The sequence below is a fragment of the Epinephelus moara genome, chromosome 3 (assembly GCF_006386435.1).
Source record: "Epinephelus moara isolate mb chromosome 3, YSFRI_EMoa_1.0, whole genome shotgun sequence".
Lineage (NCBI taxonomy): Eukaryota > Metazoa > Chordata > Actinopteri > Perciformes > Serranidae > Epinephelus > Epinephelus moara.
In genome coordinates this window covers 25,759,501-25,777,603 of record NC_065508.1, presented here as the reverse complement: position 1 = coordinate 25,777,603, position 18,103 = coordinate 25,759,501, and the positions used below count along the sequence as shown (strand labels likewise).

General features: G+C 40.4%; 1 protein-coding gene across 3 annotated transcripts in view; it reads right to left on the bottom strand.

The window, feature by feature from the left end:
* Positions 1-18,103, bottom strand: part of gabrb4 (gamma-aminobutyric acid type A receptor subunit beta4) — a 344,554-nt gene that overhangs the window by 9,922 nt on the left and 316,529 nt on the right. For 2 of the 3 annotated variants that reach the window (XM_050034395.1, XM_050034380.1), the window contains 5 exons: positions 14,229-14,311; positions 6,751-6,888; positions 2,766-2,918; positions 850-1,106; positions 134-223 (listed from right to left, as the gene is read on the bottom strand). In XM_050034395.1, the coding sequence (XP_049890352.1) occupies positions 134-223; positions 850-1,106; positions 2,766-2,918; positions 6,751-6,888; positions 14,229-14,311 (721 nt within the window). The remainder of the gene's footprint in view (positions 1-133; positions 224-849; positions 1,107-2,765; positions 2,919-6,750; positions 6,889-14,228; positions 14,312-18,103) is intronic. The other variant, XM_050034388.1, reaches the window with a different exon arrangement.

Sequence of the window (18,103 nt, the reverse complement as noted above, 5' to 3'; positions counted from 1 at the left end):
AAAGAGTTTCTTTATACATACATCTATTAGTATTCACTTTTTTTCTGTGACATAAGTAATCTGAACAGCCTTAATCATCTGACTTTACTGTGAAGGCTGGCCTACAACTGATATGATTTCTAAATAAATGTACCCCAACTTTTCTTTGTTCCTCGAGATACAGATTTCTTCGCTGTGTAAATGACCTGAAGGTGTTGGTTTGAAACGGCACGGAAATGGAGTCCTTGCAATGTGAAAGAAAAATGAAGAGAACATTAAAACGGCTATAAAATTTTGGCAAATAAGCACATTTTCTCAAAAGTTACACAATGCATAAGACATAGAGTTAACAGTAAACAAGTTTGAGTAAGCATAGCATTTAGTACTTCACACACAAAAAACAGGGGGTGGGGGCTTCATTCAGTCTGACCATTTCAGCATCGCCAAATCAAATTACCAATGCCTTCTCAATGGGCATTCTGATATTTTGTCCATTTTAAATGGATGTTAAGGTAGCAGAGAATGAATGAAGCCTACAGCTTAAACATAGACAACAACCTAAATAAGATGAGAATGTTTACACCACTCTTGAGCTAGATGAATCGCTATCTCAATGAGAAGGTCTATGCTCGATAAAAGCAGTCTGTGCTTGAGGTAGAAGCAATGGATGATGGTTGGTGAATACATATTGGGCTGTGGTGACATCAGTATGCTTCTGGAAAGATTACTTCAGGGAATACTGCATACAGTATGTGTCTGTGGATAAAATGACTATGGCTAGAAATCTTGTGTGCAGAACATAGCTGTTTTGTACTTGAACTCTGACTGACACAGAGAGTAAAAAGAGAGGCAGCAGATGAAGATGCAAACCTGTTCCCTCAGGCGCTTCTCTTCGTATCTTGTGCGCTCGTTGTTGGCTTTGTTCAGCCTCTCATTGATTTTCTTCTGTTGCGCAGGGCCCCGGCCAAAGAACACGTAATTTACAAAGGCATATTCGAGCAGGGCCAGGAACACAAACACAAAACAGCCCATGAGGTAGACGTCGATGGCTTTCACATACGGAATCTTTGGGAGAGTCTCCCTAAGGTGGGTGTTAATTGTTGTCATGGTAAGCACCGTTGTCACACCTGAGTACAGCAGCACACACAGAAACATAGAATTTATGGTCAGACACAGAAATTATATTTCACTTTAAAGGGGACCTTTTATGCTTTTCCTTATTTTCTGTTTGATATATGATGTTGCAATGTCAGACGTTCAAATTAAAGGTTGCCAGACTTTCAAACAATGAGGTATTTAAAAGCAATCCCAGTGAGCAGTGAACCTTGGACTTTGGACCTTTTCAAATACTCGAATACTATTTTTTTTTTTTTTCTATTCTGGCTACAAGATTCTTTATATTTTCATCTGTTCCAGGCATGCTACAGCAAGCGTTTTCACAATGTTCCCTACACTGCTACATGTAGCCACATGCTAATGTCAGGGAAAAATGTAATCATGGTTGCCCATGTTGCTAATTTCTCCTCGATTTTGGATTGTATTCCTTCTGGAACTTTTCTGGTTATGTTTAGAAGCTTTTATTGTTGATTTTTCAAGGTAGAAAGTGCCTCTACACTTCTCTCTTTCTGGCTACAAGTACACTGCTACATGTAGCTACATGCTAACATTAGGGAAACCTGTAATCTTGGTTGACGATGTATTTAAATTTTCCAACATTCCGGCTCATATTCTGGCGTGAGCATGTCCGATCATGTTAAGAAGCTTTTATTGGTGATTTTTAATGGGAGAATGTGCCGCTATATACAGCCATTCCCTGGGTCTAAGTGCACTGCTACATGTAGCTACATGCTAATGTCAGGTAAACATGTAATCTCGGTTCACCGATGTTGTTAATTTCTCCTTGATTTCAGATCATATTCCTTCTGGAACATTTCTGGTTGTGTTTAGAAGCCTCTATTGGTGCTTTTTCGCAAGAGAAAGTGCCGCTATATACAGTCATTCCCCGGCTCTAGGTGTGCTGCTACATGTAGCTACATGCTAATGTCAGGGTAAAATGTAATCTTGGTTGCAGATGTTGTTAATATCTGCTTGATTTTGGATCATATTCTTTCTTGAACATATCTAGATGTGAAGATTTTGGTTTAGAAGCTTTTATTGGTGATGTTCTTTACAGTAGAAAGCACTACATTGCCCCATTAGAGTCATTCCCCAGCAGTGGTGACATGGCAGACAAGCCAAGATGTGGAAGACCTGGAAAAGCTGACCAATCGGAGCAGACTGGGCTTTTTTGGGAGCCTGTCTCTGAAAAAGGCAGGCGAAAAAACTGAGCATGAGGGTGAATTCACGCCTTCCTGCACAGACAATATAAGGAAAATAAAGTGTTTAAAAGTGCTTTATGCACATTAGAGCATGTAAACGTGTTCTGGTAGAAACCCAAAATGCAAGTATGAACCTGAAAATGAGCATAATAGGTACCCTTTAAACATTTGCACATTCACATTTAGACACACCATATATTTATATATTTATATTACACTTTAACTACATGTCGCAGCGATGCAGACCTCCTGTCTATTTTTGTAAGCTGAAACCATTTCCCTCAGTGGCTTTGGTCATGGCTACTTGACATGAATAAATTTGATAGTTTCACGTGCCTGTAAATGTAAACAATGTACACAACAACTCTGCACATGTGACCGCCACATGCTGTTAGTGCTAGTGATAATCACTGGATTTCAACAGGGGACAGTCGCAAGTTTAATAATGCAGCGGTGGCTGTGTCTTACCCAGGGCCACCCGAGCTGCAGAGGCATCATAATTGATCCAGAAGGAGACCCAGGAGAGGATGGTGATCAAGATGGAGGGCATATATGTCTGCAGGATGAAATATCCAATGTTCCTCTTAATCCTGAAACTCAGCGAAAGCCTTGGATATGAACCTGTAAGGAGAGAAGATGGAGTGATAGTTTGGAAAAAGAGCAGGGGCAGAGTGGAAACACATCTGTTAAAAAAAAAAAAAGGAGAGAAGGGGAGAAACGTTGGCACAAGTTAAGAGTTCCAAAGTCTGCACTTTGACAACGCGCAGGGTAGTCATTTCTCCATTTGTTCAGATGGAGCACTTAATTTCCCCAAAGCGATGGATTCCTTTCCAGGGACAAGTTCGATTCCAATTAAACATGGCAGAAAGTCGCAAACACGGCAGATTTTTCTGCAACCCCCTATCTCAGCAGGCAGCTCCAGCATCCCTCTGAGAATTGTCACAGAGAGCTGCTCTGCTTTTCTTTCGCACTTTCTCTGTCCTCTAAACATTACCAAAAGGGCATTTTAGAGGTGCATAATTGCAACACATGCCTTTACACTAAAAAGAGGAAGGTAAATATATTTATATATATGTGGCTGCACGGCCGTAACTGATTCCATTTTACATTTTGTGGGGAAATATCAGCTGGTTGTGCCAAGACATTAATTGGCCTTTTGACTGCACTTTAATTTAAACAACCACAACAATACAATGCTGATGCAAACTGCTATATATACATCATGGCATGATCTCTCTGCTTCAGCTATAACTAGATATTTACGAGGTTGGAAACAATACAAATTGCTCTAAATATAGTTAAATTCTAATCTATGTATTCTATCTACAGTTTTATTTCCAATATGTCACCAAAGAAAAAAGGCCTCAGATAAGCGCGATGGTTTTAATCTAAAAGGCGATTTGCTATGGGGGGAACACACAATGATGAATGACCTCATCATCCCCAGGTTCCTGTAAATCTTTTAATGAATCAATACTTTAGCATACATACTTCATCAAGCCTGAGACAAATAGCTTAGATCACCCAAGTACATCCTAGATTAATGGCGGCGACAAATGTTCACAAGTTTCATTAAAGGTGTTATACCTGGCCACATGCTCAAAACTAAAAGGGGGGCAGCATTTCACCTCAAAGCCAACAACTAACTAACGGCAGGGTGAGAATATGCAAAGTTTGACTAAACTACTAAAACACTGAGAGGTGGTCCAAATAAGGCCCTGATCACACAGAAAGTGTTTTAGGAGCTGAAGGCGCCTTTTTGTAATTGATTTTAATGAGAATGAAGCTTTTTGCTCGCGGTTTTTGCGTTGCGACACGCCTTGTGTTTCTGTGCTCTGGGCGCCTGGCGTTTTTGTTGGAGTGCTCTGAACTCCTCGAGCTGAAAACGCTTCAACTCAAAGCAGAAAAATGCCCCACATCATCTCTTTCTTTGTCATCTTTGTCTAATCAGATGATTTGAGAGGCGGGCCTGTAGCGTTCACAACGAGTATACAGTTGGTGAACAATGGAGGAGAAACTGGTGATAGCAATTGCTGGATACCCAGAGCTATACGGCCCGACGATAGACAGTAGGTTGTCAAACTGCTCCCGAGTCATCCTAAAATGTGCCTATAAATAAATAGCCGTCATCGAGGAGAAGCTCCTGGACCAACTGGTGGTACTCCCCATGATCCATCCTCTTTTTTAGGGTCTCATGTACCCACACAGATCTCTGTTTCCCTGTGCCCAACAAACTACTTGCTGACAACCTCTCACCCTCAACCAGAGCTACAGCAAGTACCCTCTGCTTCAACATTTTAGGAACTAGATACTAATTACTGACTAACGGTTAATTGATTACATAGGAAGGTTAGAGTAAGGAGGTGATGGTGTGGTTGCCTGGCCCCAATACAAAGGCACAGCAAGCATTTTTTTCACCAGTGGCATTTAATTAAAAAAAAAAAAAGGCAGTGTGGTGCGCCTCGTGTTTTGCAACCTGCAAAAATGCTTTCTGTGTGATCGGGGCCTAACACCGCTATCTTAGACATGAATCCGGAGAAGTGCCGGAAGTAAACAAGTCACCATTACTGTGCAATGCCATTGTTGCAATGGCTCAAAACTCTGAAGCCTCATTAATCAAAAAAAGGCCCATTGGACCGAAAACTCATTTCTCCAACAGCCTGGTATACCAAAATCAAACGGCCATTACTTACAAGTACCATTTGACTGACAATACACACTATCTGCAGTTACTTTCAGTTTCTCAGTGGCGTTTGAGGCACTGATCTCGGGTGTTTTTCACCAACCCGTTCCTGGTGACTGGTCACTCTCTTTTTTAGGGCTGAGCTGTGGCTGATTTTGAGGCTCATGTAACCACTGTTCATACTGTGGAGAGTTTTATTAGTAAACTGTAACCATAAAATGAAAGGATGTTTTGCTGCCTCTTGCAGCAGCTGGAGTCTGAGAAAAAAATAACTTAATTCACTGGGCCGGCTGCCGGCAACTTTTAAAGTGGAACGTTTACTTGTAATGTTACTCAATGTGTAAGCTGACGACGTGAATCCATCAAAGCACCTTAAATTTCAACATGACAACTCTGACCATTACTAAATGTCAGCCTCGTTCTGTGGATGATAAACAAGGTGCAGACTGATAAAGGAGGAAATACAGTGAGTGCTGGATGGATGTCTGAAGGGTTACTTTTGGTTTCAAAGGTACCATACCGAAAGTGTTTGGTAGAAACGGGGCTTTTGACCTCTTTGTCCTCTCATGTTGGACTATCGGCAGGCTGGAAGCTACAGTGACTCACTAGGTACAAGTGGTATTACAGGCAGGATGGGCCAGGGCTAGCTGGTTAGCATGCTAATTTCAGTCGCTATCCCTACAACACAATACATAAAAGTCTTCAAAATCATATCAAAACTGTTACTTCTTCACATTCTCATAATTTTAGTTCATCGTTTGAATGTTTTAAACTAAAATTCTGGCCGCATCTTACACATTGCACCTTTGAACTCCAACATGACAGTTATTTGTATACTTTTAAAAAAGATTACTGATACATTTGCACAAAGATCACTTTTGGTTGTCTTTTTTTACTCTTGAACTTGTGTAAAGTTGGTGTGCCAGTATGTAACAGATTAAAATAAAACTGAAACCACACTGCATGCCATCACCACAACCTAACACACGTGTTTATAGACGAATATCTATAGTATTCAAAGTCTACTTTCCAGAGTAGTTCATGTTTTTGCATTGTTTTGTTGCATGGTACTGCCGTTTAAATCCAGATATTCTTGTGTAACATTTTGGGGAGTAATCCTCTCAATACGTCTCAGTCAGTGCTGGAAGAACTCGTCCGATTTTTACTTAAAATGACAATTCAAAATACGAAGCTATAGGCAGAGAAAAAGTTAGCTTAGCTTAGCATAAAGACTGAAAACAGAGGGAAACAATTAGCCTGGCTCTGTCCAAATGTGAAAAAAATCTTCCAACCATCAGCACCTCTAAAGCTCACTCTGAAGTAGAAATAGTAAACTGCACAAAAGAGAAATACTCAGAAAAGCACCACAAACTCATGTTATACAATAATTACCAACACTTCCTGTACATTAATTGAAGTTCTGATTCTAATAGGAACTCTGATGCTGAAATATGTAAGAGAACAATTACTGTAGTTATCATGAATCAACGTTTGGTACTTCAGTTGCACTTTGTTTTTTTGCAGTCAGTGCACATTTTACAAATATGTGGAAATGGCCACCTACAATCTGCTGCAGCGAAAAGGAAATTGTCTTCCTGCACGACCCAAATATAATCATATTCCCCGCAGTGACAATGACGTATATACTGATGCCCCCACTCACAGAACTCACAGTGGCAACACAGATCCAGAGGTGTTTATAGAGCATCATTTTGTGTATGCAGTGGAAACATTCAGCCTAATTAGAAACATTTTTTACAACAGCCTTACCTGTAGTAAACCAGACCTCCCGGGACACCAAGCGGACGTCTATAATGGAGAACTGAGGTAACTCTAACTTGTCGACGCCCGTCACAGCATTGTCTCCTCCTTGCCAGAAGAACACGATGTCATCTCTGGTATATCCGTCTATGTCAAGGTCAGGGCAAATTCAGGGGGAGAGGAGAGAGAGAGGGAAATAAAGCATGTAGAGTGTGAGTGTGGTGAAGAAATAACCATTAAACAGAACCATTTCTATTTATAGTCTTTTACAAGAGTATGGATAATGAGTGGAGGTCGCTCTGACAAATCAAACACGTATTACTTTATGTTTCATTACAGTCACTTAAAGCTAGGCAACCTCACAAGATGCTTTGTCTTGGTTCCTTGTATGTGAACATTTGGAGGCCACTGCATTGCAAGAATCTGTGACTACATCCTAAAATGGCAAGTGATCATCTTAATCTTAATCCATCTTAACTCCCCAACAACAAAACAAAAAAAAACAAAAAAAAGGATTTTTTTTTCTCTGGTAAAATGCAATAAAAGACATTTTTTTCTCACTCATTTCTTTGTTTAGATAAGAGCAAGGTGTAACAGTCTATTAATAAAGAAAGACATGTAACATAAATATGAAATATTTTTAAATAAAACTATCTAACAGTATTTTGAGCTGCACAGCACCCTGTAATCACAGTGAGATTTGTAAATGTCCACAACTGTCATTGTGATTAAATTTGTCTCTGTTGATTCATTATAGCCAATATTTTTAGTATCAACCTCAATCTACAGCCTGTCGTCCAATACCGATGCTTTGTCACGCCCCTCGGACTGTGGACGCACCAGGCTTTCAACGAATTCCAGTGTAAACCTACCTGTGTCAATATTTTAGGGTGATTTCAGACTGAAAGTATGCTTGCTTTGATTAAATCAGGGAATAGAGTTGCCTAGAGTTGGTTCGTGTTCTCACGGCAGCATTAACAAGCGGACCAGATAAAATGCCTTGCGCGAGAAAGCTGCTCTTGATTGGTCAGAATTTCCATGCGGGAAAAATCCAGGAAGTAAACAAAACGTTGAAGAAGAGTACACTTGCAAGATAAATGTGACACTTTCTAATGTCACAATGGAGGGACAACTACGCAGGTTGATTTTAGCGCTGCTCATCGTGGACTATATTGCTGTCATTGTTCATTTTAGTCAAACCATACAGTTTGAAAACGAGGCACGGCAGTACAGGAGGAGGTGCACATTAATAATCCTCCAGGACTGTAACATGCTCATGTTTAACCCAAACAATGTGTCATGTGACTGCAGTTGGTTCAGTTCGAGGTCGGAACACGTTCTCACCACAAACGAACCGCACCAGAGTTCATTTGTAACCAGACCGAGACCACCTCTTCAGGAAGGTCTAAAAAAAAGCACTAAGAACACTCAAACTAAGTGCTAAAATGGGCCAAGCAGGTTAAGTACTACATATTTCATCACAGCTTTATCAAAGGAATCCTAAAGATGCATTACAGTATTGTAGTCTGTTGGTGGGAGGAGTTGGGGGTTTAGGGAAAAATGTGTTCTCCTGTAGAACTATGCAGAACCTAAGACAGCACTAAAACAAACAAACAAAAAACACTCCTTCAGTGGAAAACTTTTCTACCTAAGACTTTAATCTGCCCATTCTCTCAACCTGCAATCACATGCTCCACTGTCCAGGCTCCTATGAAGCAATATCACTGCATGCATTACCTGCTGCATGAATATTTATTAACGTGTGTCACTTGGTATGGCGCTCCCACACATTCTAAACTGGCAGTGCAATTGAAAGTGACCACAGCAGTAGATTTATGTCAATAGGCCAGTATGCATTCACTGCGGAGCCATTTCTCAGTCCGGGAAGTGTTACTACATTTCACATTCTACTACCCCACGTCCAGACCTGGATGGCATTAAACTCACTAAGGGACCAGGATTCATTACCATTAAATCTCCCTCTGAGGTTATAGGGTAAGGAAATGTGACATTGTCCATGAAATTGAAACAACTGCCTGCCTTATCAATCAAACTGATGGTTAATGTGCACGACTCCCACCAGTGCAGAGTTCTTCAATGAACATAAACAGCAGGTATTCTCACAACTTTTTAATGCGTGGCATATTCATATTTCATTGCTTATTGATATCCCTGAGGGTAAACACTCTGCACTTTTATCTTGGACAACAAGGACCGCAAATATCTGCTGTATTGAGCGAGTGATTGATGGAGTGGTCGATGAAAATGATCAAGCAAGTACAATTTTTAATTACAGCACGAGCACATTTTGCTCCTGGATATTGACTTATCTAAATTAAAGAATTTGAAAAAGAAGAAAAGACATGAAACTTCAATTCAACGATATTGGGTGATATCATTTCATTTTTATCCAGTTTTCCCTGATATGTATCTGATGTCTTTGCAGATGAACATGAATACAACCAAATTCCTTTTAAGAGCCAAGCTGCCAGTTCACAAGCATGTTCCACGTTTTTTTTTTTTAAATCCCATTATGATCTTTAAGGGTTATTGTATACGAATCTAGGCCACTTTATGTGTCATATGGATTGCTGTACATCTATTATGTTGATCTGTTCTGTACATGCGACACTAATTGCACATCTGGGATCCCTCCTCAGTTAATCTTTCTGAGGTTTTTAGCATTTTTTTCCCCCATTAAAGGGTCTGAAGTTAAAGTTTTTCTTTATCCACTGTGAGGGTCCAAGGACAGAGGGATGTCGTATGCTGTAAAGCCCCCGAAGGCAAATTGTGATCTGTGATACTGGGCATTGTAAATAAAACTGAATTGAATTGAATTAAAGGCGGCACGGTGGTGTGGTGGTTAGCACTGTCGCCTCGCAGCAAGAGGGTTGCCGGTTCGATCCCGGGTGTGGGAGCCCTTCTGTGCGGAGTTTGCATGTTCTCCCCGTGTCAGCCTGGGTTCTCTCCGGGCACTCCGGCTTCCTCCCACAGTCCAAAGACATGCAGGTTAATTGATAACTCTAAATTGTCCGTGAATGTGAATGTGAGTGTGATGTTGTTTGTTTCTATGTGTCAGCCCTGCTGGTGACCTGTCCAGGGTGTACCCTGCCTCTCGCCCGATGTCAGCTGGGATAGGCTCCAGCCCCCCCGCGACCCTCAAGAGGATGAAGCGGTTAGAAGATGAATGAATGAATGAATTGAATTAAATTGAATTGAGGGGCGGCACGGTGGTATGGTGGTTAGCACTGTCGCTGTCGTTCCTGGTTCGATCCCGGTTTTCTCCAGGTACTCCAGCTTCCTCCCACAGTCCAAAGACATGCAGGTTAATTGGTGACTCTAAATTGGTGTGAGTGTGAATGGTTGTCTGTCTCTATGTGTCAGCCCCGTGATAGTCTGGTGACCTGTCCAGGGTGTACCCTGCCTCTCACCCAATGTCAGCTGGGATAGGCTCCAGCACCCCTGCAACCCTCAAGAGGATAAGCGGTTATGAAAATGGATGAATGGATGATTTGAACTGAATATAATTAAATTGAATTGAATTGAATTTACTAGTCATGGACTGCTTAACCTGTGAAAAGAGTTGGATCATAATTCCTGTGCAGTCCTGCTGTCAGGGGCAGTCATAGGTACAGATGACCCCGGCTCAAGGCCCAGGGGGGCCTACGGAAAGGTCTGTGGTTGACCCTTAAAAGATAACTTCTGGATTTTCCAACACAGACCCTATATTCCTGTGTTTTTGTGTCTAAGTGACTAATGGAAACCAATTGAGCACTGTCAATTTACATCCACTTAAAGTGCTTGTTTTTGCCACTGACAGGCTCAGATGGTTATTCAGTGTCTGACAAATCATAGAAAGCATCACTACAGAGATAGACCTCTTTGTTAAAGAGTAAGATCCTTTTTGTTTAACCAGAAAAAGGCCTGAAATTGCCATTGCCATTTCCACCATACTACTATTTAAATAAAGAGTGATTTAAGTGTGTATACAGCCAGCAGTTTTTCTTCACATCTCAGTGTCGGTGATTGTTGGAACAGTAGGAACACAAACCAAGAAAGTTTTGTGAGTTTATTTTGTTTCTGTCTTTGAATGAAGAAGCATTGTTTCGCAGTGATAAATTGCTGTTTATTAAAGTAGAGCCTGGTGGGTTTGATCATAGTGATTTCTGGGCTGTTACTGGATAAACAAAGAGGATCTTACTCTTTAACAATAAGGTCGGTCCTGTAAGGATACTCTCCATAGTATCGTCAGACACTTAAAATAATAACCTGAGCCTGTCAGTGCCAAAAACAAGCGCTTTTCGTGGATGTAAACTGATGGTGCTCAATTGCCCAAAGGGATTACATTGTAGCCTATTTTGGCCCAATACCGGACCACTTTCAAAAATTGTTGTCCCAATTAGTCTTCTTCTTTGGAAGAAGCAAAAAAACAAGCTCCAAATTTAAGTTCAATTTTGGCGAGGTAAAAAGTGGAATTGCCATTTTTCAATATAGTACATTTGAATATTTCTGCATACTGGGGCCCCTAAACAGTCTTGTAATTGCATAAATTGGGTATGGCTAGAAAACCAAGACTCTTGTGGATTCAATGAGCCCAATTTTATTCATGTGCAATGATGTTAGTCTCCATAGAAGCCATTTCATTGTAGTGACAACATTTGAAATTTGAAACTGGCCTGCTCCCGTGGCTCTGGGGCTGGAGAACAAATCAGGAACAGAAGGGTTAATCAGTACTTCCTAAATAATTACTTTGAGAATTTGCTTTTTTGCTGAGAGTTAGATGAGAAGATGCTATGAAACCAGGAGACAGTTAGCTTAGCATAAAGAGTGGTAACAGGGGGAAACAGCTAACCTTGCTCTTTCCAAAAGCAGCTATATCCACTCACCGGTCTAAAGTTCACTAATTAACACTTCTATCTTGTTAGCTTAATCCAGACTATGTCTTGTTTGTAGTTCTCCTCTAACTCAATGAAAATGGCAGATAATCATAAATTAATGTGCTAATAAATAACTTGAGACTAAAATTGTATGATACTCTCTCATTGAGCCAAGCATCTGATCTCTACACACTGATCACATCCTTAATAAATCATTCCTGATTAATCAGGTGCCAAATGACACTTAACCAATAACTAATTATAACTTCCTTGTTTCTTACACATGTGTCTCTTGCGTGTCTCATGTTCAAATTATTCATTAAAGTGATTACTGTGGTTGTGGTGGATGTTTACTCAGACACTGCATGACATTAATGTAATTAAGGGGTTAAAGAGCCACACTGAGGGATATGTAAGGTCGCTAATATTAATGTCATCATTTTGCCTTCGCCACTCAAAGATCCAGTGGTGGCCCTGTCCATCTGTCACACTGAGGGAATCAATGCACATCAGCAAGCACTGTGATTTCTTCACTATTTCTCAAGGCAGTCATCAACTGCAGAGGTCAAGCCTCTGACAAATGGCACACATTGGCAAAGATGCCAGATATTTCACTCATGACTCCTCTAAATGATCTCAAGTATAACTGTACCAAAATAAAATGACTTAATTAAAGGGCAGGTCCAGTTTTTTTGTGGGGTATGACAATCTGTAGCTTCCCAGTAGTGTTCCTAAACTCAAAACATTTTCCCACGTGACCTGATGATGATAGATTTCTTCATGTTGCTCCTTATAAACCTGTTTATGAATGTTCCGAAAGTCACACAATAACAAAAAATAAGCGATTAAGGCAGCAGATAGACCAGCAACGCTGTTAGGTAAAATTACTATTCTGCCAATGGAGTCTGGTAAATTTGATAAGTGCGATATCATGGCTTCAGCTCTCCCTCTGACAGAGCTGTCTGATTGCAAGGTAAAGCTGTAAAAGTAATCTAAATATAGCGTACCCTTAAACTGGTATTGTCTTCTTTAGGTGGTCCTTTATTTAGCTGGCTCAATTATGTTTTTCTGCTGCCCCTGTCCACAGCAACATATCCTTGATGGTTCATATGAATTAGTGCCCTACGAATAACGTTAAGTACTTAATGAATGTCATGGAGGTGAGATTTAGGACATGAAAAGTTACTGTGGTTAGGTTTAGGATAAGAAACATGGTGACAACGTGCCTTAAAATGACTCAGAGTTTAATCAAAGTCTGGTTCCAAACACTACTCCTCTGGGACAAAGCCCTGTGTTTTGTGACGCATCCAACACCTCACCCTGCCCCCTTACGAGACCGCTTCCCACTTTATTCTTGACCCCCATCAGCACATTGGTCACTTTATCACAGCCTTCCATATTACGCAGGTTATGCACGAGTTTCTGGCTCATCATTACGTGGGACTGGTACGAATTTTGGTGCATCACTTTTCATAGAAAACATACAAACAGTGCATGAGAACAGTCGGTCCACAGTCATTCCATTCCATTCACAGTAACAGTAACTCTACTTTGCAGAACACAACGAGTTACTCATCTACCTGCTGCCTCAGCTGGTTGGTTTGTGTTATTGTGTGACTTTTTGGAAGCGAACTAACATGGCATCCACGGCACTACATTGCTTAGCTTCTGTGCCGGTACTTCTGTCTGCTTCTCCAAACTGGGACCAGGACTACTGTCGGGGGCTGTACGCCCGCTGCGTTTTTTGCGCCCTCAAATTCATTATTTTCAATGTAATGGCTGTGCCCTGAGATAAACAGAGTTCAACTTTTGGAACGCAGCAGTGTGCAATGCATGTCATGTGACAAGGAACAACTAATCACAGCTGACAGATATCTTCCCCTTCTTCCTTAAATATCAGTCAGTAGTAAACATGAAGGAGGAGTCAGTCATTTTAGTGCAGGGCTACTCAGAGCTTTACATCTGTCCCACAGACATTACACATCCAAGACAACACCTGAAAGAAGACCCACTCTGCACTCAGGATTTCTGGTGAGTAGGCTATGATATGATGCTTGTTATGGTTGTTTAGCAACCTCAGACGTAACCCGCCTCCGGGCCCTTGAAAGTTGGCACAGAGTAGGCACAAGAGTAGTGCCCATCGTCTGACCTTGTGTTTTCCAGGCATTTAAAGACATGGCATGTGTATGGCCCCAAAGTCATACACTGACAACTGATCTATAAATGTGTATAAATAAAAATATTACATCATATTATATTTAATCTCAAAGTGTCTTTATCTGGTTACATAAAGGTTTAATATTCAATAATTTTTCTACTTACGAGCTCAAATCTTCTGAGCTAACATGCATGTGGGGGGTTGAGAGGTGCTGTTACCTACCTCACTATTTTTGCTAACGGCTGAGTCGAAGTATCCGTTTGAAAAATGTGGAAAAGAACGCAGATAGACCCGCCCTATGATGTCATTTGTAGAGGTAATGCAGATAATTTTAACATAATGACTGCCCAGTACAAACAGCTTCCTGGCAATCACAATTATTGCTTTTGCAGGTTGCTGTAAGTTCAGTGTCGAGGTCTGTGTTGTGAGGGACAGTGTCAAATCATACTCACAGCTTTCAATTTCCAGGGTGCAGTTCTGTTCATCGAGAGGGTACCTCCTCAAGTCCATCATGCAAGCAGCAGTGGTGGTTATTCTATGAGAATTAGAAGGAAACAAAACAGAGATTTTCATTACGACATGGATACACCAGGACATGGACAACTGTATGTAATGATTCCCACAAATGAGGAAAAGGGTTAAGAGGGGGGTCATGATGTGTCACAGATTAATGTTGCACAATATGAAGAAGCACCAGAATTTTCACCAATTGCTCAAGTTGAACTTTCAGAGTAATTATTTTGTGGCTGTTTGTTAAAAGCGCTGCAGCAGTTCAATAATTCACGGCTAGCTTTTAAACTTACATTACTGAGGAGACATTTTGCCAATACAGCATGTATCCGGCGGTTTGAATGTATGTAACTGTGAACACATTCATGGAGACTCTGCCTATGTACATGTGGCAAACCATTGCTTTCTTACTGTATATCAAAAGGGATGGTGTAATTTCTAGGGACTTTTCCACAGTATTTTTCCTCCTTTTCCAGAGACTCTTAAATATGATTTATTCTTTATGTTTCCGTGAGTAGTCTGGAGAGGTATTTCCTTTTATATGGATCACTAACTACTCGGCATCTGCGATTTTGTCAATGCACATTATTTATTGCTAGTACCAAGGTATGCATTTCTGCCAGGTAGCTTTGGAAAATATGTATGCATAGCAGTTTATTAATATCAATAAATCCAGTAGCCCAGGAAAAAACAGCTTTGGCTACAAATTACACATGGAGGTGTCTTTGGCATTTAACTGAGATATTTACCGGTGCAGCACATTTTAGTAATTACATTTCTGCTGTTCGTACCAGCTGCTATGTGTTCATCATGCTAGCTTTCATTCTCTTACCGCCCTCCTGTGTAAATGAAATAGAAAAATTAATTTCCAGCTCATCATCTCGGTGTCAGAAGCCACCGGCTCGTCCCCTTGCAAGCGTGCTGGTGGTTTCAAACACCGAGCATGATGAGAGTAATATTAAGTTTTACCCTTTAAAGCACATTTTAGATACATTATCAATCATGTTTAAGTCATAGCCACCCATGCTGCAACAGTCTGTGGTTTTACATTGATGCAGTGAGCACATGTACACAAAAATCTACTGTACCTGGAATTAGTAATACAGCAGATAATAAGCAGTGTGCATTGTAATGTGCATTGTAATATATTGCTTGAACACAGAGTTTGTAAATTGGTCATGGTGGGGTGAACAGAGTGCTGTCGGCAGGTAATTGGAAAACAAAATATTTGCTGCTAAAGCTGATTGGGGCAGATTAACGCATGCGGGGCCTCTGGGTTCGTGGTAGCAGGAGGCACCAGAAGGGTAAAGAAAATAATACATAAACAAAATGTGTGACAGGTATATATTTATTATTCACAATGACACTGAGCTGCATTCTGCTGCACAAGCATTAAGCTGCCCAAACTGCATTGTGTTCTGCTCTACTGTACTGCACCTCCCTGCTGCCTCACAGTGCTGCTCCGCTCTGAGTGTACAGCACGGCTACTACTGACACACTGTGAGGAGATAACATCATGCCTAATTATACTGATAGGAAAGGTCACTTGGCAATCGTGATTTTCTAAGCAATAGTTGAAAAAAAACATTGTCTTTTCCACAATGACCTAATAATAACTGCTTAAGTTACTAACTACTATACAAAGAAAACAAAAAACCCCCCAGACATCTCTATTGTGAAGTAACCAAAATTGTTCTTACTTTGGTAATAAATCTAAATGCCTGCATGGTTTCTACTAGAACATGTCTACATGCTTTAATGTTAAAACACAACCAGACATGTTCAAGCAGAAATACGAACCAAAAGTGGGGAGAAATTTACGACATCTGCAACGAAGATTACATGTTTCCCTGAGGTTAGCATGACGTTACAAGTATCTGTGTACTTGTAGCCAGGGAAAGACTGTGTATGGTGGAACCTTCTCTCAAAAAAATCACCAATAAAGCTTCTAAGCACAACAGGACATATTCCAGAAAGAATAGGATTCTAAAATCAAGAAAAGGTTTGCAACATCGGCAACCAAGATTATTCGCTTCCCTGACCTTAACATGTAGCTATATGTAGCAGTGTACTTGCAGCCAGGAAATGACTGTATATCGCAGGACTTTCACCCATTAAAAAAATCACCTTAAGCTCTTTAACACAACTGAAAACGTGAAATAATAGGAATATAAACTGAAATTAGGGAGAAATTTACAACATCTACAACTAAGATTACATGTTTTCCTGAGGTTAGCATGCAGCTACATGTAGCTGTGTACTTGCAGCCAGGAAAAGAGTGTGTATAGCCGTACCTCCTCTTGACAAAGTAACCAATAAAGCTTCTAAACACAACAGGAAATGTTCCACAAAAGAATAGGATCCAAGATCAAGAAAAGGTTTACAACATCTGCAACCAAAATCAATTGTTTCCCTGACATTAGCATGTAGCTACATGTAGCAGTGTACTTGCAGCTGGGAAATGACTGTATATCGCGGCACTTTCACCCATTAACAATCACCAATAAAAGCTTCTAAGTACAACAGGACATGTTCCAGAAGGAAAAGAATCTGAAATCAGGGAGACATTATAATCAACAACCGAGATTACATATTTTCATGATGTTAGCATGCAGCTACATATAGCTGTGTACTTGCAGCCAGGGAATGACTGTGTATAGTGGCACCTCTTCTCGACAAAATAACCAATAAAGCCTCTAAACACAACTTGACATGTTCCAGCAAGAATATGAACTGAAATTGGGGAGAAATTTACAATATATGCAACCAAGATTACATATTTTCATGATGTTAGCATGTAGCTTAGCAGTGTACGTAAATCCTTGCAGTAGGATGCCTGGAGCAAATGACCGTATATAGAAATCTTGTACAGTTTTCAGAACGGTCTAAGGCCTGAGGTTCACAGGGATTCATTTTACATATGTTTACCTTGTTATTGGAAACTTTGGCCATGTGTAATATGAATATCTGACATTGGAATTTATATATATGACAGAAATAAGGAAAAACAAAACTGTCTAATGACAGTAAACTAGAGAAACTTCAAACACATTCTAACCAGGGCTTTTTACAACCAAAACCATGATAACACAAATACATCACCAAAATAAAAGAAATGTTTTAAAAGTATTCCAAAGTTGCACCTTATAGTATGCAGTGAAAAATGGAACAAACTAAAATAAGGAGAAACTAAAATGTGCTGCCTGAAACCTAAAGCGGTAGCGAGGCCCTGTGTCCTTTGTGATCATAAACAGGAAGACATATCCTGTCAAGACACAGTTATTGTTCTTAAAAGACAATACCCCTGGTAGCACAGTGAAGCAGTGAAACCCTGGCAGCAGCAGCAGCAGCAGCAGCACCAACTCGGAGTAATGGACAGAAATGAATTCTTTACCCCTTGGCAGAGAGTAAAAAAAAAAAAAGAAAAGAATAAAATTGACTTTATATGTGACAGTTAACAAGTCAGGAGAGAATCATCATTGAGTAGGCACAAGTTGGGACGGCTCACAGTGAGGGCCTGGGATTTGGAAATGTCAGCAGATATAGGTCAGCAACTTACAGTCCCACCAGAGATGGTCAGCAGCAGCCTCAGACCTGAGCAGGCACTGCAGTCCCACACTCAGCAGTCTGTTTACTTTGTAGATTTCAACATGATATGCAAGATGTATGGCAAGCCGTTTTAACATTTAATCACTAAGTCCGACTATCCGGAATTACCATTATAGATATCTATAATGTCATTTTGACTAGTAGTAATGTCATTGTGACTAGTATGAATTTTAATTTAAGATATCTGTAACGTCATTCTGACTAGTCA